The sequence below is a fragment of the Lissotriton helveticus genome, chromosome 11 (assembly GCF_964261635.1).
Source record: "Lissotriton helveticus chromosome 11, aLisHel1.1, whole genome shotgun sequence".
Taxonomy (NCBI): domain Eukaryota; kingdom Metazoa; phylum Chordata; class Amphibia; order Caudata; family Salamandridae; genus Lissotriton; species Lissotriton helveticus.
Window position 1 is genome coordinate 459,355,411 of NC_136072.1, and position 19,744 is coordinate 459,375,154.

General features: G+C 44.7%; 1 protein-coding gene across 3 annotated transcripts in view; it reads left to right on the forward strand.

The window, feature by feature from the left end:
* The first annotated feature begins 14,051 nt into the window (after nucleotides 1-14,051).
* The window catches only part of LOC144791326 (autophagy-related protein 16-like), a 59,753-nt gene continuing 54,060 nt past the window's right edge, over nucleotides 14,052-19,744 (forward strand). The window contains exons 1-2 of one of the 3 annotated variants that reach the window (XM_078666000.1): nucleotides 14,052-14,208; nucleotides 17,809-17,890. In XM_078666000.1, the coding sequence (XP_078522126.1) occupies nucleotides 14,118-14,208; nucleotides 17,809-17,890 (173 nt within the window). In that variant the 5' untranslated portion in view covers nucleotides 14,052-14,117. Of the gene's footprint in view, nucleotides 14,263-17,808; nucleotides 17,891-19,744 lie in introns of all 3 variants that reach the window. The other 2 variants (XM_078666001.1, XM_078666002.1) reach the window with 2 other exon arrangements.

Genomic DNA, 19,744 nt, shown 5'->3' on the forward strand with positions numbered 1-19,744 from the left:
TCCCAGTAAAGTCCCATACCTCTGGCTTCACTGCTTCTTGGAGTTCTTTGGGCAAATCCTGCATGGTCATTCGTTTAATTTCTGAGTCAGGTCTGATTAACATTAATTTATAAATGCCGTCTTCATCTGGGGTCTGAATTTCAACACCCTTTGGTGTGCAAAAGATGGTACAGTTCATTTTGCACAGCAAATCACGTCCCAGTAAGTTCACTGGACTGGTGTCGCAAACGACAAATCTATGCATCTCCTTAAAGTTTCCAATTGAGATCTCCATGGGCTTGGTAACAGGAGTACTAATCAATTGATTAGATACACCTACTACTTGGATTGCTTCTCCCGAGAGGGGTAGGTTTGGAACGTCCACTGTTCTCACAGTAGAACGGGTAGCGCCAGTGTCCAACAGAAAAGTGACATCATTTCCGTCAACCTTCCCTTCAATGTATGGTCCGGACTGGTCTACCGGCAAGGAGGCGCCAAGTACGCACTCCTCGTCCTCCCCTCTCAGGCCCCGTTAGTACTGGTCATCACAAAGGAAGGTATCGTTTAACAAATACTGCGAAGTTGCTGCATTTCTGTTCTCATTGCTTTCCCAGACTTCTATCTCATCACCCTCTGTGCCTTTTCCCTTATGTACTTGCTTTGGAGCTCGGGGCACTTGAACCGTTTTTACCTGTGGTTGAGTCTTTCTTGGTCTTTCTTTCTGCGTCTGTGGAGTTAAATCAGGTGTTTTGGGGTTATCGTCAGGCAAATAAGGACACTCGTTACGCCAGTGTCCAATTTCTCCGCACTGGTGACAGGGAAATTTCTTCATAGCCTCTTCCCTGCTCATTTTGGATCGGGGCTTACCTCCTCCCCCAACCCCAGGACCTTGGTTCTGAGTGTTTTTGACCATATTACTCAACTGTTTTTCCTGCTGTTCTGCGAGCTTCACTTGAGCCCACATGACCTTTTCCTTGAGAGCCTTTTTCTTTTCTGCCATCTCGTCCTCGCAGTACTTTGCGTACCGCAGGACCTCGTCTATCTTTTTGGAGTGCCAACAAATTTTGTTATCTTTTATCCACTGGCAAATTTCAGGCCTTAAACCGTTTACAAACCTGTAAATGAAATGCGTCATATCCTTCATCTCGATGTTATCTATACCACTGTATGTTTTAAACACCTGCAACAGCCTTTCATAATAGGAGTGCACTGTCTCGTCTCTCTCCTGCGTTGTTCTATCTATCCTGGTCCAATCAGTTTCCTTTGCGGGCACCTTATTTTTCAAATGCAGCATTACTTGTTCGTATTTTTTCATCACTTCAATCGACGGCTCCCCTGTGTTGGAGTCCCTCGGGTACTCCTCACTAGGCCAGCCTATGGCTATTTTACACTCGGTCCATAGATCTACCGGGACCACAATGTCGAAAAATCCATCCAGGTCTTTCCATAGGCACTTTTGCACCTTTACGAACCTTTCCACCTGCCGATACCAGTCGACTGGCTTTTCGCGCAATTTCGGGAAATCGTTAGTAAAGGACACAATATCCTGTCTGGACCATGGAACGTGCACATACCTCCCACCTGGTACTTCACGCATGGGGCATAACGTTTCGGGCTTGTCTACTTCTCTCAAAGGGAACTCAGGGGTCGCTTGTCTGGATCGAGCCTCATCTTTCTTTCGTGCCCACCTACTTTTCCATTTTTCCACGTCTCCCCATTTTTGCAAAATTGCAAGCAACTCCTTAATCTGCAGCTTTTTCCCTGACACATTCAAGTTCTCTATATCTTTGTCTGAGAATTCAGCTCGGTATGGTTTTTGCAAGGGCTTGGATCTGGAAATATCTACCCCCATACTAGCTGCAGTGTCTGTCAGTTTTTCGTGGAGCACTCTGGTACTTCTGGTAAGGCTTTTGCACATAAACAGTAACTCTTCTTCAGAGTAGGTATTTAACCTGTCTAATCCCACATTTCCTGCCATTAATTCCTCTATTTCTACCCTCAGTTTGTAGAGGTCTAAAGGTTTCGTTTGCGGAGTCTGTTTTTCTAATTCACGACTCCAATTTTCAATTTCTTCCGGAGTTACCAAAGAAACATTCCTAGTACCTGACGTTGATTCTAATTTAATTTCTTTCGCATTAAAAGGATTATGCCTCTTCTGCACTCCCTTTCCGTTCTGTTTGTTTGGCAGGTCCAAGAACACAACTTCGGACTCGCACTCACTGGACTGATCGTCTATCAGTAGGGGCTCTTGCCTCGGCGGGGCCATGATTGGGTTCATAACTGGAGGGTTTGGACTTCCTTGATTATTCCCATACAACGGAACCACTGGTCCGATTGTTACCGGAATAGTCAAAGCTTCAGGACTGGCATTTAACTGGGAGATTTTCTGAATTATTTCTGTCCTCTGTCTAGCTATGGCCTCTTGCTCCCTTTCATCTAGTACTCTTCCTAAGGTTCGGTCAGGTATTATCTGTGGGGTCAGGTGAAGGGTAAAACTCGGGGCAGTAGGATGCGTTTCACTTGGTCCTCCACCATAATTTGGTTTAGGGAACAAAGTTCCGGTACCAAATGACCTGCGCTCTTTCCCATATGGAGGCTGTAAAAAGGGCATTCCTGAACCTAATGGCTTTTCTTCGTTTTCATAAAGAGGTCTGGGGAAAAATGCTCTTTCACGGGAATATTTTTCCTCCGGGCTTACGGGCATTCTAGGATATATATCTCGTACCTCCGCGGGTCCGGGATTCTCAAAATAGGGCAGCACCTGGCCACCTCCCCCCCTACTTAGGGATCTGTCCTCCTCCTTGATAGATGGACGCTGGGGATTCTCTCCTACACTGGAAGGTCGGGCTCCCTCATTATAAGGGGGCGGGCTTCGCGTAAAAATGTCATCTAATAATACATCGTCTGACTCCCCAAGCGCTCCCCAATGCTTACTCCTTTCTGTCTTTTTCTCTCCCGCAGAAGGGGTACCCGCTGGCATCATGGGAAACAGACCCTCAACAATCATGCTCTGTCTCCACTGTTTCATCCTTTTATCCCTGGTCTCTTGTTTCAGCCTTGGGTACCACTTGGTCAGACCTTTGTCCAACCGGGGTTTCTCTCTCTCAAAAGCCTCAATCTCCCATTCCTCTAATGCCTCATACTGCGTTAGTCTCGGTCTGGGATGCAATTCATTCATGCGGGTTCTCAAATTAAATAAAATCCTGCCATTGAAAGTACCGTCTAACGGAAAAGCCAATATTCCGTCATCTTTTGTGTACTTCACCCAATTTTCCAACCACACACAGGTATTGTACCCTCGGTCAAACATCATGAACGAGGCGGGAGTATTCGGTGGCGGGACAATAACGCCTTCTCTGGACTTAATTGGTTTGTCCGTTTTGAAATAATTCTTTACACTATTTACAAGGGACAATTTTCTCTTAGTTCCGTACATAATATCCTATCTTTTGGCTTTCCACTGATCCCTTTCAAACCCTTGGCTTCTTGGATCGGGTCTAGTCTCTGGACAATACGAGTGCCACATACGATTTCTACGCTTAATTCTGTTTACAAAGTTACCTCCAATCAGAACGCGTCTTGCAATTCCGTGCGACCAATGGGGTGCACGCGTTCAAATAATTTCGGCCAATGGGTGCGCGGCCCCTTCGTGAGACTGTCCTCACGCTCCGGCGCTTCACCCCTCCTTTACAATTCCAGCCCCGCTACCCGCCCGCTGCTTCTACCAATCCCAGCGCGGCACGGAGTGACGTCAGAGACGCTTCGCGGCTGACTCCCTCCCTTCACAAGGTAACGGAAACTTTCTTTCTTTCTAAAGTGCTAGTGCTTGGTTATTTAACAACGAATACACATTCGCCACAGTGCTCAAGTGTCTAGACAGGAAAGATTTCTTTTACTGCAAGTAAACTACTTCCATTTACTTTTCACGCGCTGCGGGTAGATCTCTTCCGCCTACCCTTCACTCTAGCATCGGTGAACCTGTTATTCCCCTAAACTCATCCACTTCTCCGGGATATATCCGAGTCTAAGGTTTCCCAGCGGACCCCTCTGCTTTCACCCAAGCTCCGAGGAACCTGCTACTCTTCCGATGTGACCCTTACTAGGTTACGCCACAATGGGAATTTTGCCAATGAACCTCGTTACTGACATTTATTCACACATGTATTCAGAAAAACCCTAGTTAGTGCTTCCCGGTTATCCTAACCTGCACCTAACTTTTCCTTAAGCCTGCGACCTCAAGGCAATGGATTCTATTCACCACTTGCCCTTTCAATTCCCCGGGGAGTTCGGACAACAATGAACGAGACGGTTTACAAATGCATGGATTAGTACATATAACAATATAAGAACAAGAATAACGATGATAAAACAATTCATGAATTTCAAAGCAGCGTATTCACAAGAGATTGATCAGGTCCCTCGGAACAGCCGCTCTTATAGCAGCATTAATATACTAGCAGCTACCGACTTAACTAGCCTAACTAATCCTGCCGAACCTTCAACTAGTCCCTAACCATCCTCTGCTAGCCAGAAAAACTGATAGAGCGCGCGAGGTCACCCAACCAATAATTTCGCCGTTTCCGGCTTCGGGCCCATATACTTTCAATTCACAATATTCATTGACCGGGTGACTTCACGGGCTGCTACCAATTTGTGTGAATTCCCTACTGTTATTTCTCAGCGTACCCGACTTACCATCCACCGACACGGGTACCTATGACCACAACGGATCAGGGAGCTAGCTGTAAAGGAAAGGCAGCAAAATACAAACTCAAAATGACATTCAATACTGTTGTAAATGACCACGGACAACTGGAAGTTTTAAAATCTTTATCTAAAGTTCGTTTTCTTCTAGCATGAGATTTACAAGAATAAGACAATCAATAATCAAGATAATGAAAAGTACATAACTATAGAGAAATAAAGTCAGGGTAATCATGGAAATGCTAATATGCGATGCAACAGAAAACGCTATGCATTTAGGGCAATAGTTCTTTAGACAGTTTAAGTAAGGCCGTTCTAGACCATATCAGAAAATGACAAACTGCAATGCAAAATATGATTTCTAAAAGGTAGGGTAACATGGGAACACGTTATGAAAATATGCAATGTCTTTACGTTTCAATAATTGCGGCAAAAGCATGGAAAAATCAACATATGCAAAGGTGTGTCTTTATTGAAGCAAAAGACAGAAAATAGAAAGGTGCAAGTTTAAAGATTTAGAGCAATATTTACCTAGACTGGTGTGGAAACCAAACCCTGGCCAAGGGTCAGTTAAGCACAGGAAACCCTCAAGGAAGGATACCCCTCAATGGACAGCAGGTGCAGAATGGACACCCAGGACAGGACAGGATACCCTCAGATTAGGAATCAGGACAGGACCTCAGGACAGGAACCCCTCAGGACAGGACCGCTCAGGACAGGACCGCACCCGCAGTTTGGAAGCAACGCCTGCGCTCCACCCTCTCTGCAGCTATCGATCAAGACCCCGATTGGGTCAGCGAACTCCCAGCAAAGTGCTTCGCCAGCACTTTAAGGTTCAGTAGAACCTTAGTCTATGGTCAATTTCGGACAGAGTGCTCCGCAGCTCTCTGTATCTTCAGTCACCTATTGAGTACGATGGGTCAGTGACAGGTCAGCTAAACCAGACAAGTCGGACAATTTCCCTAGGTGAACCCAGGGTAGATATACTGTTTGGGGACGGTGTACCACCCCCCAATGTTGCAAAGTGTCAGAATCCCTCAATTTGGATTGGTCCTAAGATAGGATTTGGGTAACACACCAATCAGAACACACTATTTGGAGGCCTTATTTACATCTCAGGGCACCGCCTAGCAAGATTGGGGTTCCCATGAGAAAATTGCGCAGAGTACAGGGAAAGAATACATTTTAGCAACATAATAGAACAATATCGTGATGCTGCGGGACGAAGGTGCTGCTTCCCAGGGTGGCTTCTGGTATCAACCTTCTTTGGCAGCAATTCAATGCCAAGATGACTTTTGGCGAGTCTGCGCACAAGTACCCTCCAAGATGGCTTTCGGCTCAGTCAGACCCCCATTCCCCGCGGTACATGAAAAGTAAGCGAGAACAAATTAATACATAGAAATAACATTATGAAAACACATCACAGGGTTTGTACTTTCAACTTATCACTAAGAAATATACTTATGCAGTCTAAATGTTAGCTACATACATACGAGCACAAGAGCAGTGGCACGAGCAGTACCACGTTACTGGCAAAGCTATGCATTACGCATGCGCAACTATTTCCCTCCAAACCTGCAAACACATCAGGACACGTGAGAGTGACTGACGCATGCGCAGACACTTACTTCAAAGCAGCGGCCATTTTTATTGACTCAAATAAGTCGTTTTAGTAAAACACATAGGCAAGCTTCGTGGACCTCGTTTAAACATAAAATAAACGTTAGTAAGACGTACAAATTATTACGTTGTTACACATGAACGAGGTTCATGACAAAAGCAAGTCGCAAATGCGAAGCTTTGCTTCATCAATGTAAAGGGTCCATACTGTGCTTACTAGAAACGTGGGGCATAAATGTACCTGTTCATAACAGATGCAGAAGAGGCAGAACCACTTCAAGCTGTAACCAGGGGCGTAACACAGGCCCCGCAGCCCACGTGGTGCAGGGGGACCTAGCGCCAAGGCAGAGCTCCTGATTGAGCCCGGAGGGGGCCCCCCTAAGTACAGTGCAGGGAGGCCCCCTCACTTTTCGTTACGCCAGTGGCTGTAACAACACACTGTCAGCAAAGAGGAAGGGAGTATCTTAATCTCAGTGTAGGCCTCTAACTTTCGGGGCTGTAAATCAAAGCCCACGAGTGTACAAATGATAGTTCATTAATGCACTGCTAAACTCAAATGATTTCTGTAGACCGAATGTCTTTCGAACAGCGTCAAAACGAACACAGACACATGGCAAGAAGCACAAAAAAAGACACACCTTCGGAGAAATGTCAAAAACACCATTTTCTTATCTCCAAATATTATGCAAGCTGCATCCAGCCAGACCTACCACGTGCCCAGATTATGTCCACAATGCCATTTAGCAGCGGTTTAAAACTATCGGTTTCGATACCCTTCCTGCTCCAGGTGACTCCTGCGTGTCCTCATATCACAGCGCTCTATCTCTTTGATGTTAACTGGAGGCGCTGGGTCCTGAGGTATGTTAACAATTGATACAGATTACCACTAATCTGCCCCCGAGGTGCTTGCAACACCCGATTTTGAGGGCACTTTTGTAAAAAGCGCAGCCTTTTTGCAAAAGTGCCATTTCGTGATTATTTTGCAAATCACGAAATCCTGGGGGGTCTGGCTATGCATGTCCTCTAGTTTGCTTCTTTAAGGACAGAGAAAGGCCGCACAAAAAGCCATATTTTTGAAGATCCACAGACTGGAGACTTCTTTCAGACCCTCCAGGATTTCGGGATTTCGCAATTAGCAAAATAATCGTGAAATTGGCACTTTTGCAAAAAGGCTGCGCTTTTTACAAAAGTCCCCCTGAAATCGGGTGTTTTCTGTTATTTTTTGGAAATAGATCAAATGTTTCGTAAATTCTTTTGGTCAGGCAAGAGACCTTGCACTAAATTAGAAACCCTACAGCTGAGATCGGAAGAATGCGGGATTGGGCTGCCCCATATTAAAAAATATTTTCGGGTTGCAGTTATGGTTTGGTGTGGACGTGCAGCTGCGTCTCACGATTTTGGATTTAATTTTTATCTGCAGCAAATGTTATTAGAGAGCAACATACAGTTAGTGTCCTTTCTCAAGATCCCCAGAATACCCAAAAGCAATAGATACAAGAGTTTGCATATAATTCTAGATAGCTTTACTCAAATAAAGAAAGAGTTTTAATTTTCCATAATTCATCTGGATATCAAGTTACGGCACTGTAAGAATTTGGGATTACAGGCCGATCTGCAGACTAGTAAGAACTGGGAAAGGCTAGGAGCCCATCAAATAAAAGACCTAGTGATCAAGGGGACGTTGAAGACCTGCGATCAAGTCAAAAGGGGCAGTACAGGGCAATTTTCTGCTCTATTATCCTCTTATAGGCAGATATGTAGTCTGGTAAGAAAATTACCATTTCCAGAGGGTCCACTCCCCAAGGCAATTAGCTATGCCTTATATGTAAGGGAAATGGTGGGGATAGGGAACTGGTATTGAATCCTCCAGGGGTAATTCTACAATCGGATAGTCCCCACTACTCTGCAAAAAGTGGAGGGGTCCACGAGGTGTCGATAGATGCATCATTATGGAAAGCTTATAGTGAAGGGTCTAATATGGCCATTCGCGGACTAACTTTTAACGCATGGCCCATTTCTGTAAATGGCAATTACACTAAACCCCGTCTAAGCTTAATAAAAAGGCCCCAGTGGTGTAATCCCAATGTTTTAGATGCAATTACTCGATAGGAGATTGGACTCGTGTCTGATTCACTTGCTTCAAGTTGACAGACTACTGGAGCCAGATTTTGCAATGGGTCAGTAGGAAACTTTCTATAAGACTAGCCCGCGATCCCCTGGTTGCCTTTTTTAGGATTCCAAATTCAAATTTAACAAGTCCTATAAAGCAGTTGTTTTTATTGCTTCTCTTGTAGCTAAACCCCTGATTTTACAAAATTTGAGACTGTCGGAACCACACAGATTTGGACATTGGGTAGTATAGATGAGTCAAGTTAAAAACAAGAAAATACTCTACTCATTAAGGGTGGGGGCAGTTCACAAGTTTATCCAGATTTGGGGAGAAGATTAAATCTCCCAAGAATAGTAGCAACAAAGGGGAATATAAGGCATATACAAGGTGGGTAATGGTGAGTTAGAGGTAACCATAGAAAGACTCTATCAGGCTGCCAATAAGTCTGCTCGGAAAACTAGAATTAAGCTGCTAAAATAAGGAAAACTGATCACTCTAACGTCTTAATTTTGTAATACAATCTCTTTTAATGTATCAAGCAACTATTTTTGTACAAATGCTATTTATTTCTCCCGATCTTTTGTTTCCTCGTTCTCTGTACCATTGGTCTGTGATTACATTTATAAATAAAGCTTTAAAAAAAACATTTTTGCCATTTTTCTGTATTGTCCCTTCCTCTTTGAACCCAATTACGTCTAGGCCTTTTTCAATTAATGGGGTGAATAAAACTGGGTGGCATTACAGATGATTGACAAAAGATCAGGGTGAAGTTTGCTTTTCAGCTCTCACATAAAAACTGCTTTTACTGAAAATTTACTTTGGGTCAATCCACTGCTCATCATTGGTTGGATTTCTTCTCCGTCTCATTTGGTTGCTTTTTAATTGATAGCTTTATTGCCTCTTCTTATGTTTGTCCTTACCCTGAAGCATATTATCTTTTAGAGAGTATAACTTGTATCCTTCCATGATGTACATCAGGGAACTACATCTTTATTTAGCGCTCCGTGGGAGTGCTTGTGTTATTTCTTGTTCTCTCCCTCAAGTGATGCTTCCCACATCACGTCCCCACCCTTCTTGCTCTCCGTGTGATCTTCCTCTGAAGACAAAAGTGCCAGAAATCCTTGGCGATTTCTGCCAAAATCTTGGATTTCGTCCCGCCCAACTTGTTGGCATACCGTACCGCCAAAATAGTGTCCATGCGGAGAAGTATGCAACAATTGGTCTGGCGTGGAGATAAACAACGGATCGCAAAAGACCCTGCTAGTAGTTCCAGGCAGTTTATATGGAGAGACAACTCCTCCTGAGACCACCGACCCCCCATCAACAACGGACCGCAATGGGCTCCCCAGCCCCACAGACTGGCATCGGATTCTATCACCACCTCTGGGCATGCTCCGAACAGGGCTCGCCCATTCCTGGACTCCATATGCTCCAACCACCACAGCATCTTCCACCTCGTTTCCTCTGAAAGAGGGACCAGATCCGAATAGCAAAGGCCTTTCTGGAGATGACGGATCTTTAAACGTTGAAGCGCCCGGTAATGAAGAGGGCCTGGGAAGATTGCCTGAATGGAGGAAGCTAACAGACCGACAATCCGAGCTATAGACCTCAACGACACACTCTGTCTGGATAAAAGTGAAGTCAACTCCCTCTTGATGTAACGAGTGGCAGAGAGGGAGTTGACCTGGAAACCCAGAAATTCTATTGACTGAGGTGGAAGGAAGATCGATTTCTGAGGGATTATCAGAAAACCTAGAGATTGTGAAAGAGTGATGGACCACTCCAGGTGCGTCACCAACTTTTGAGGACAATCCGCCATGCTCAGAATGTCGCCCAGATAGATAATTAGACGAACACCCCGGGCTTGCAATGATTCTACAACGGGCCTCAGAAGCTTTGTGAAGCACCAAGGTGCCGACGAGAGGCCGAACAGGAGAACCTTGTACTCGAACCAACTCTCCCGCCATTGGAATTGCAGGAACCGACGATGAGGACCGTAAATGGGAATCGATAAGTACGCATCCTTCAGGTCGAGGCTGACCATCCAGTCCTCTTCCCAAAGAAGATCCCTCAGAAGATGGATGCCTTTCATCTTGAAGTGGCGATAAACCACTCCTCCGTTGAATTCTTTGAGATTGAGAACTAACCGGGATCCGCCCCCTTTCTTCTGGACCAGGAAAACTGTGCTTGCGAAACCCTGAGGATGACGAGAAGTTCGCAGAATGGCCCCTTTTTGCAGAAGTGTATCGATCTCCGCTGAAATGAACTCTTGTTCTTGAAGGGAAAAAACTAGGGGAGTAGGAGAATGAGACTGATGTTGGGAACTGTAGAATTCTATCCTGTAACCCTGAACAGTCTCCAACTCCCATGCATCGCTGGAGATCAGACGCCAATTTGAGAGAAAAAACTGAATCCTGCCCCCTAAGACAACCTCTGAAGCTGGGATCAATCTCACCTGAAGCGTTGGAGTCATGATGCTCTCCTTGGGCACCACCGTAGCGACCTTTCTTGTATTGACCTCTCCCTTTACGAGAGGGATAGAAGGAGGCTCTGGTATTGTAGCCAGAGTCTTGTCCTCCACCCCTTTGGGACTAGAATCCCCGCTGGGTATTCTGTTGAGAGCCGCGGCCGCATGATCGTCCCCTGTATCGCCCGGCCCTTGCAAAAACCGGGCGAAAGGCTCTCCTAAAGGACGCTTGAGCCTTATCCAGCCCACTGAAAGTTGCAACAAATTTCGTTAACTCCCTTAGGAATGGTTGGCCAAACAACAAACCCTGAGCTAACGGGCCGGACTCGGGCGAGGACAGTTCCGTCAGTTTGGGATCCAACTTAAGAAGAATGGAGCGGCGACGCTCACAGGACATCGCACAATTGGCATTCCCTAGTTGGCATATTGCCCTCTGGGACCATTCAATCAATTCGTTCGGATCCACAAGAGCTGAAGACTCCTTGGCCAGAAACCCCTGGTCCAAGATCTTCGAAAGGGGTCCTAGCAAATCCAACAACTGATCTTGGCAGGAACGCCATGCCCTGTCAATACCCTTTTTTGAGTCTTTTGCATATTTTTAAAGATATGTGACCATAGTAGGGTCCACCTCCGGAGTGTCAGCCAAATTGTTCGCCAAGTCAGGACTCTGACACGCATACCGAAGGTGAGCCCTAACACCTTTTTCAAAAGGCTGTCGAATATGTGCTTGAACATATTCAGCCACGGCTGGAGACGGAAGCCAAGAGGAGGAATTAGGATGAATAATATCAGAGGGCTTGAAAGTGAGAAGCTGAGGATGCGTCGGCGCATCAACAAAATGCTCTTTACGAGCTTTCTTAGAAGGTAGAGGACCATCTTGATCCGAAGAAGAAGGTGACGTGGAACCATCTGTATCCGTCAATGGAACCTGCGAGGACAAAACCTCTTTGGAGGATTTACTACCAGAATGGTCACTGGACAAAGCCTTCGCTAATTTTTTTTAATCGGACTTATGAGGATTGTGGGGGGACTTTGAAGAGGAAGTAGGCCCGGACGTGGAAGGCAACCAACCCTGTTGCATGGTGTATTTAGAGAAGTGGCGCTTCAATGGTGTTATTGCGTGAACCAGCACCTTTTTCACAGAGTGCTGAATGCCCTGGTCCAGAGCATCAACTAAAACCTGCTTCATGGAACCAGAAGCATCTTCGTCATAGTACTCATCTTCCTCATAGTATTCTTCCATGTTTACACAAAGTGTACAAAGTAATGCCCACTAGAGGAAGGAAGTATGGATTGCCGAAGGCAAAAAATCAGGGGGAGTGGCTCAAGGCCCCAAAAGAAAGCCAAATGTGACAGGAATGAACATGACTGAAATAAAAGTAAATAGAAAGTGGAGGGAGGGCTTGCTTGAAACAGCCACTCTAGGCAAAGCCTATGATGATTATGCAGCCCAAAAGTGGATTTTCAGAAATGTGGGCGTAATTGGGGACAACACAAGCAGGCTGGTGGGCAATTGCGCTAAAAAGGGGCTTTTCTCCGGTGAAATCCGTGAGATACGGACATAAACACACAAAATGGCTGCCGCGCATGCGCGGAACGGCCGCCTGCCGATCTAAACACAAAGAAAGGACTACGCGATGTAATCGCGTAGTCCTTTCAGTCCCCCAAACTCCCTCTCCACAAAAATACAGATACGGGTGCACAGCGCCCGACCGGAGGGAGTTGAACACACGCTCCCCGCCAAGCACCGCTGAAGAAACGAAGCGGAAGGAAAACCTGACACCGACGCGAGCAGCACTAACGCGGCGGCATGAAAACGCCTAAATACAGCTGGCACACAGCGCCGACATAAGCAGCAGTCAAGCGGATGCAAAAGGCAAACAAAATAACATGAAAAGAACGAGAATAAAGTCATAAGCACAATTCAAGATAACATGAGGCACTTAACTAGCTGCGGAGCAGCAACGAAAGAGGATTTGGTATTCTCCATAGGACGTTTTATACTGGTGACTCTATGATCTGTCATGTGATACCCAAATACTCATGGGTATTGTAGTTTTGTTTTTTCCATACTGTTTTCTAATTGGCTGCTGAGCATTTCTATTAAAAGAAATGAGAAAGCATAATCGGAGCTCCGGTCCTGACATAGAATTTACAAGCATGGATTGGGACTTGAGTAACACAGCTGTGTGATAATTATGGTGGCAGCATACTCCGTCATTACAGGAATTAGAAAGTGATATACACGTTATGTCTTTAGCATTGATTTTTAATTGAAAGTACCTGGTTCGTGCTGAAGACTACAGTGCTTGTTTGAGGGACATACTAGCACCAGCTCTTGTTAGATAAACATTTTGCTAAGCCACTAACTTTTAGCCTTCCTGCACAGCAGCCACCCTGGTGTACAACACGTATAAAGCAAATTGGCAAAGTCAATAGGTCTTGCATGAAAGGCGAGATCTATTGACTTTGCCAATGCTTGTTTCCAACTGTTATCTCTACCCGATCAAAAGATTCTCTCAGCAGCGCCATTTAGTGGTCATACAAGGGTTTTGGCACAGTACAATATAAACAAAGACTAAGTTGTGTCACACCAATTCATTGAAAGCATGATTGATTTGGATAATGAGAACTAGCTATACTGACGTAGTCATCTTAGAAAGAACCTATAGCTGTACCAGTTATTCCCAACCAAAATAAAAACAGGACTAACAATTTCGGCGTGAGACTACAGAAATGAATCGACATAGAAAAGGAGACAACTCGGAAGTCGGCCATCCTAGAGGAACTAGACAATACCGAGTGCGCGATTGCCATCTTGGAGTGGAGGTACTTTCCCCAAACTCACCAGCAAATAATATAGTATTTCCTGAAATGGATAAATATTTCTACAGATTTCTGACAATGGAAGAAATCTAATTATTTTTATTGATTCACTCCACGATCATGTGGCCCCAAGGTTGGACACGGGTTCAGGGGCACTCTTCGTGGTTCATTTTCTCTGTCTGGATTGCACAGTGGGCGTACCTAATTTGTATGGTATTACAATACCTAATTTGGTCTAATTTGTGAAAACAACTTGTTGGTGTTTCCTGTTTCTTATTATCCAAGAAGAACATTTGTAACACACGCAGAGATTGTGAATTCACAACAGGGAACTAAACCTCCTATGATGCACTCTTGTTTTGACGTAGAAACGCTCATCCGCAGCACTGGGCTCTTTAAACTGAAACTGACATGGAGTTGACCTGGAAAAGGCACATCAGAGCCGAGCTGCAGAGGAGGGACAGAAACCAGAAGGAGGGCTACGAGGGGCTGCTGGAGACATGTAACTAAAACCCACCCACTGCGCCACGAGGGTTGCTGAAAGTATGGTGGGAAAGTTAGTTGTTACTGGAGATATGTAAACGTTGGCATCCGATCCAGCTGTGTTCTGGCAGCTATTAAGGCATATTTGGAAATCGGGTGCCCACGGCAGCATGCGGAAATGTGTACCCCTCTGTCCAGCCCGGTTAAGCGAATCATGCTGGAAAGCAAAACCAGGGGACGTTTTAGACCAATAACCATACATTTCCACAGTGCGATCCTTTAGGAAAAAGTGTGTGTGTGGTGGAGGGAGGGGTGAGTCGTGTTGGGAAGAGCTAAGTTTACAATGGCAGTCTGAGCGGGGCTCACGTACCCTGTGTATTTTTCTTGCATTCTGGTACTTGTAGTCCCGTGTATCCGATTTTAAATGCAGGATAATATTTTCATATCTGTCAAGTTTTAAGATTGGGTAGTGTGGCATTTTCATATTTTTACCGTTTTGGAAAAAGTAGCATTTCTAATCTGAGTCACTATTCTGTTACCCATCTTTACTCGCCCAGGTCGACACTCCATCTCAGATCCTCTCACTCATTATATGTCCGCCGTAGTACTATGGCAGAACATTGTACAACACAGATGCTGTCAGAGATAAACATAAAGCAGAGTTCACTGGTCAAATTCCCAAACTGCAGGCAGCGTGGACCCTACAGTTGCACATTTGTTTTTATCTGGAAATGTCAAGGGATTCATCAGGACGCCGAGAAGGAAGGAAGTGCCAAACAAGCATTGGCATAGCCAATAGGTCTTGCTTTTGGGGCCTTATATGTATTTAGCTATGCAGCACAAAATCCTTGGTGCAACAAAATCACCTGTTGCATGGCTAAACACTTATAAGGTACAAGGTTTAGCCATGCAACAGCTGATGTTGTTGCACCAAGGATATTGTGCTGCAAAACTAAATACTTATAAGGTCCTAAAGGCGAGACCTATTGGCTATGCCAATGCTTGTTTAGTAGGGTCGTTCAGTTGTACATTATGTCTTTTTGGTATATGTAGAGCAAGAAAAATGCTTATAACACTTTTTCATTATAACTTTGAACATGCTCCATAGCAGCCATGCTGCTCTTCAACACAGCTTAAAAACATTGGCAAATGCAATAGCTTTCGTAAAACACCTATAAGGTCCCAAAGGCGAGACCTATTGGCTATGCCAATGCTTGTTTAACCCACTGTCATCTTTGTGCATGCCTTGCCCGTTTCGAGTTTATTTTTAACAAAGCTTCTGAATGTTTTCGCTTTTTTTTTAGTGCACGTTGGGCTTGCCAAAAACATCACATTTTTAGCCCAGCGATACTGTTTGCGTCTCAGAAAAGGAGCCAGCGGTCATGCCGTCGCTGTAAAGGTGTTAGCCAATGAAAGAACGCTTGCGGTTCAAACCTCGTTTTCTAACCCAATCAACCTGTCATAGTTGAGCTAATGCGCTGTCATTGAGGGTAGAAACAAACTTTTTTTTAAAAATAACAAGAACATGTGCTGCAGGGGATAGGAGTGCTGAGAGCAATCGCTGCAGGACTTATTGGCCTTATATGGAGCGGTAAATAAGAAAAATACATTTATATTTGAACCAATTACTGTCTTTTCTAAAGCGAACCAACCCGGTAGCAAATAGCATCTGCGAGACTCTCCAAAATATTGAAGAAGACATTTTTTTTTTTTTAAAGAGCTGCGAGGGGTGTGGAAGAGCAGGTTGAGGGAACTGGAGGCAGGGAGGAATAGGGAGTGGGCCGGGCGGAGTTACAGGTGAGCTTTAGGCTGAAGGCAGGGGAATAACCATTATCTAAAAAAAAAAAGCCAGTGTGGGCAGAAAAAAATAGTGGTGCGGGGAAAGAAGGAGCAGTGTGGAGTGTGTGTGAGGGAATATTGGAGGGCAGAAGCAGCAGACAAGAAAGAGATCATGTGGGGAAAGGAGGAAGCAGCATAGAGCGCACAAGAGGCAGTGCTTGAGAGGGCAGGAGCATAAGGAGGGAGAGAGCGACCACAGCACCAAATCGCCAGCTAGTTAAACCTCTGTTTAAGCCCCTTTATATCGAGCTCCCGCTCAATGCGCATGCGCATTGAGATAGGTCGCTCGACCTAAATAAAACAACATAAAAACAAGCATTGGCGCCAAGTGAATAGGCCTGGTGTTGGCTTTCAGGTTTTAGACTTACGCAGTCATTGTTTTGTTGCCAGGTCCTACCAGTCTTTAAAAAAGAAAAAACACTGTCTAAATAACAAAAACATTTCAGTCTCAAAATGCACATTTGCCACAGTAGTACCTGGCACTTGAAGGATACTGCTTGTGTGTGGATGTGCTTCTTGAACAAGGGCAGAATGCCTCAATCAGTGAAGTTAGCAATAGCTGGAGTCAGCTAACCCATTACCTCATGCTGTAAAGTAAACTGTAGTGGGCGGAATTAAAATCTGAATGACGCAATAACATATCGATGCTTGAAATTGTTAAAGTCAATACCGTAGCAGAAGTATTACTCAGTACACCAAGTGGGGTGGAAGAGGGCATTCTTGACCATGAAGAATTAAGCAAAGACTGAAAATTACTAGGCCCAAGTTATATACCTTCTCGGCTTTATCTTTGAGTAGGAGAAATTCAGGTCAAGTGAAAGGAAGATGTGACAAGTCATTGTTGACAAGTAGCCTCCCTGTCTTCTCACCATAAATAGAGGTTCAGTTTAGCTGCATCCAGTCCCTGTTATACATGATGACGATATTTTACTTGCCAGGTATGTCCATGTGGTGTGGGGTGGTGTGAAATAGCCGAGGCTAGTGAAATGGAAACACTTTCTTGCTGTAAAATGAGGTGTGGCATATTCCAAGATGTTTTGTAGCTGTCGAAGAAACAGCATAGTGGGTGGCGGATGTGTGCAAGCCTCAATTCTTCTTTAAGGCAGCTGTAGGGTTGCCACCGTTCTCAGCAAAAAAAAAAATGCCATTTGTTTGTGTCATGCTATTTTTGAAGGACTAAGAATGAATTTGTGTAAAATTCTTGGTGTTCTTTTGCAATATTTTCACTATCCAGCTGTATGCTTGAATGAAGATTGGGAAATAATTTAGGCAGCTCTGAAATACTTTGACATTTTTTCATCAGTGTTCGCTGGTTTAGGTTTATATTTCAAAAAGGAAAAAAAATACCGGTTTCACTGCTTTTCCCATTTTTTTTGACTGGCATTGACATTGAACAGTAAAATAGCAGCTAGGGAGCAATATTAGGAGGCGTTAAATGTGAACATGGACATAACACGTGTAACTAAATCTGCCTTTGGACGTAGGGTAACTGAGGCAAGCTGCGGATCATTAGCTGGAGAAAGGTTTCACTCGCTTCTCTCAGTAACATGGGAATTACTTGGGCACACTGTGGAATCAGGACTCTAGGTAATGAAGTCTACAAGCATGAAACCTCCCTTCATAATATGTGCGTGATTGGGGCATGCTGGCAAGACTAGACTAATGGAAACTCATGCTTAATCGCTTCAAGTGGCGTTGACTTGGTCCTTTGGAGTCATGTGAAGCATAGAGAAAACCGAGCTCCTTTGTCATTTTTCTTATTTCATGTGTTTTCTCGTAGATCTGAAACTCCTAGATCGCCTGGACTTGCAAAACTTTCTAGCAGAGAAACTGCAGCTGGAAACCCACAGGAATGACTTCAGGTGAGTCGCTGAGTGGTTCGTGGAGGTAGGGTATGTGGGGGACTGTCAGTATGGGTAGAGGTTGTGGGCTGTGAAGATGAAGGAATTGCATGGGGAGAATAGTTAATGTCTGGAGTGGAGAGATGGTGTGGGGTAGAGAGAAAGGATGTAGAGGGTGTGGGTATTGAGGGTAGGGTGCACAGGGAGCAGGGTACAGAGGAAAGGAAGGATATAGGGAGGGGTAATGGCTGGCGGAAATATGACCGGGTTGGAAGTTTGTTGTGCTGTGGGTGGAGAAGAGTGTAGTAAGACTGGTTGCATTAAAAGGGACATGGTATAGGGTGTGACAGTGAGACGAGGCAGATTCCCCCATAAACACACACCCCATGAACATATTTTATTATCCCTGCTATCGCAGTTGTGATGGTTGCTAGAGTCTGAATGTCTTTGTGCATATTAGTTCATATATTTATTTTCCATTTTACCCTACTCTTGGTTGTAAGTTAGCTAAGAGTGGTATGTGATCGGTTACCATTTGGACAAGGTAGCCACAGTGGTAGGTGGGAAAGTATCACAAGTACTTGTTCTTGATTTGTGATTAGCCCTTCATGTCACCCAGCATCTTTCTTTGTTGTTCCAACCCCCCCCCCCCCGGGCTATGCAGGTTTGTTATGAATTATCTAGAGTAGTTGGCCAGGCCCAGGAAATGTGTGGTCTCATTAATTTTTTGGATGGAAGTGAGGAACGGAGAGGCCAATCACACCGTCTCCCATGGAGAGGACATATGCAAACAGCTCCACTTGGAGTTTTCGGCGTTTTGATTTGCCTCTGTGTGTCAGTGTTCTTTCAGATGTTACAATGTCCCTTCAGTCGCTGATTGTGGTCATTAGCAATTGTTGCCATCCATCAAGCTATCCATTACAGACTTCCAAAGCCCTGACAGCACTACTTAAATGGTTTTGAAGTCCCTCTTACATCAAATAATACCCTGAATGTGAGGCAGCAATACACTCGAAGCTCGCTTGCTTTGAGGATGTCATCATATTGCCTGATTTGGTATCTCATTTCAATAGGTTGTATTCAGTGTTGGTGTCCAATTTGAGAAAAAACTGGACTCATTGATATAGGCATGAATTGCTGTTATAGTGAGGACCTTTCCCTTTTGATTGCTTGTTTGGGATCCTCATGTCCCTGCAAATAATGATCTGGCAGGATTGGTTGGCCTTGCACGTGACTGCTACGGAGGGTATGCCATGGGTGGTGTTGATGGCACCTCCTAACTACAGCTCTTGCTCTGCTTGATAACCATTTTGAAACAGATCCTCTTACATTGTATCACCATTGGTTGGACAGTGGGAGTCGCATGCAGTATATCCGATCCTCCATGAGGTATGCAAGAGCCTGGAAAATGCTATGTATTTTTAAGTAGGTCTGCCAACCTACACTGGCTGACTGTTAGGGCAAATTCAGTTAGCTACTTGTTGTTTTGCAGCACAAGCACATCCTAAAGCCTGCCTCCATCACAGAAATATATGCTGGATTCTCCTTGTCACCATGTCCTATGGTTCAGAGCTCACTGTGACATAGGACTCAAATTACAGCTACTAGATGAGGCCCAGCAAGGTTGAATTTAGTCTGGAGTTGCTTGTATTCTTGTTCAGAGAGGATATAGGCTTGAAGCTCGGCATGGACTATCCCTTTTGGAACGTGTCCAAACTGATTTCTGTATGGTTGGTCATTGTCTCTAATGGTACCGACAAGCTAAAAACAATGGACTTAAATGCACCTCAGAATGATTACAAGTTGCAAAGATTAATTCAAGCATTCCATCCATTAGTCTTTGTACTATTTTAGCATGGTGCATTCAAAGTACCC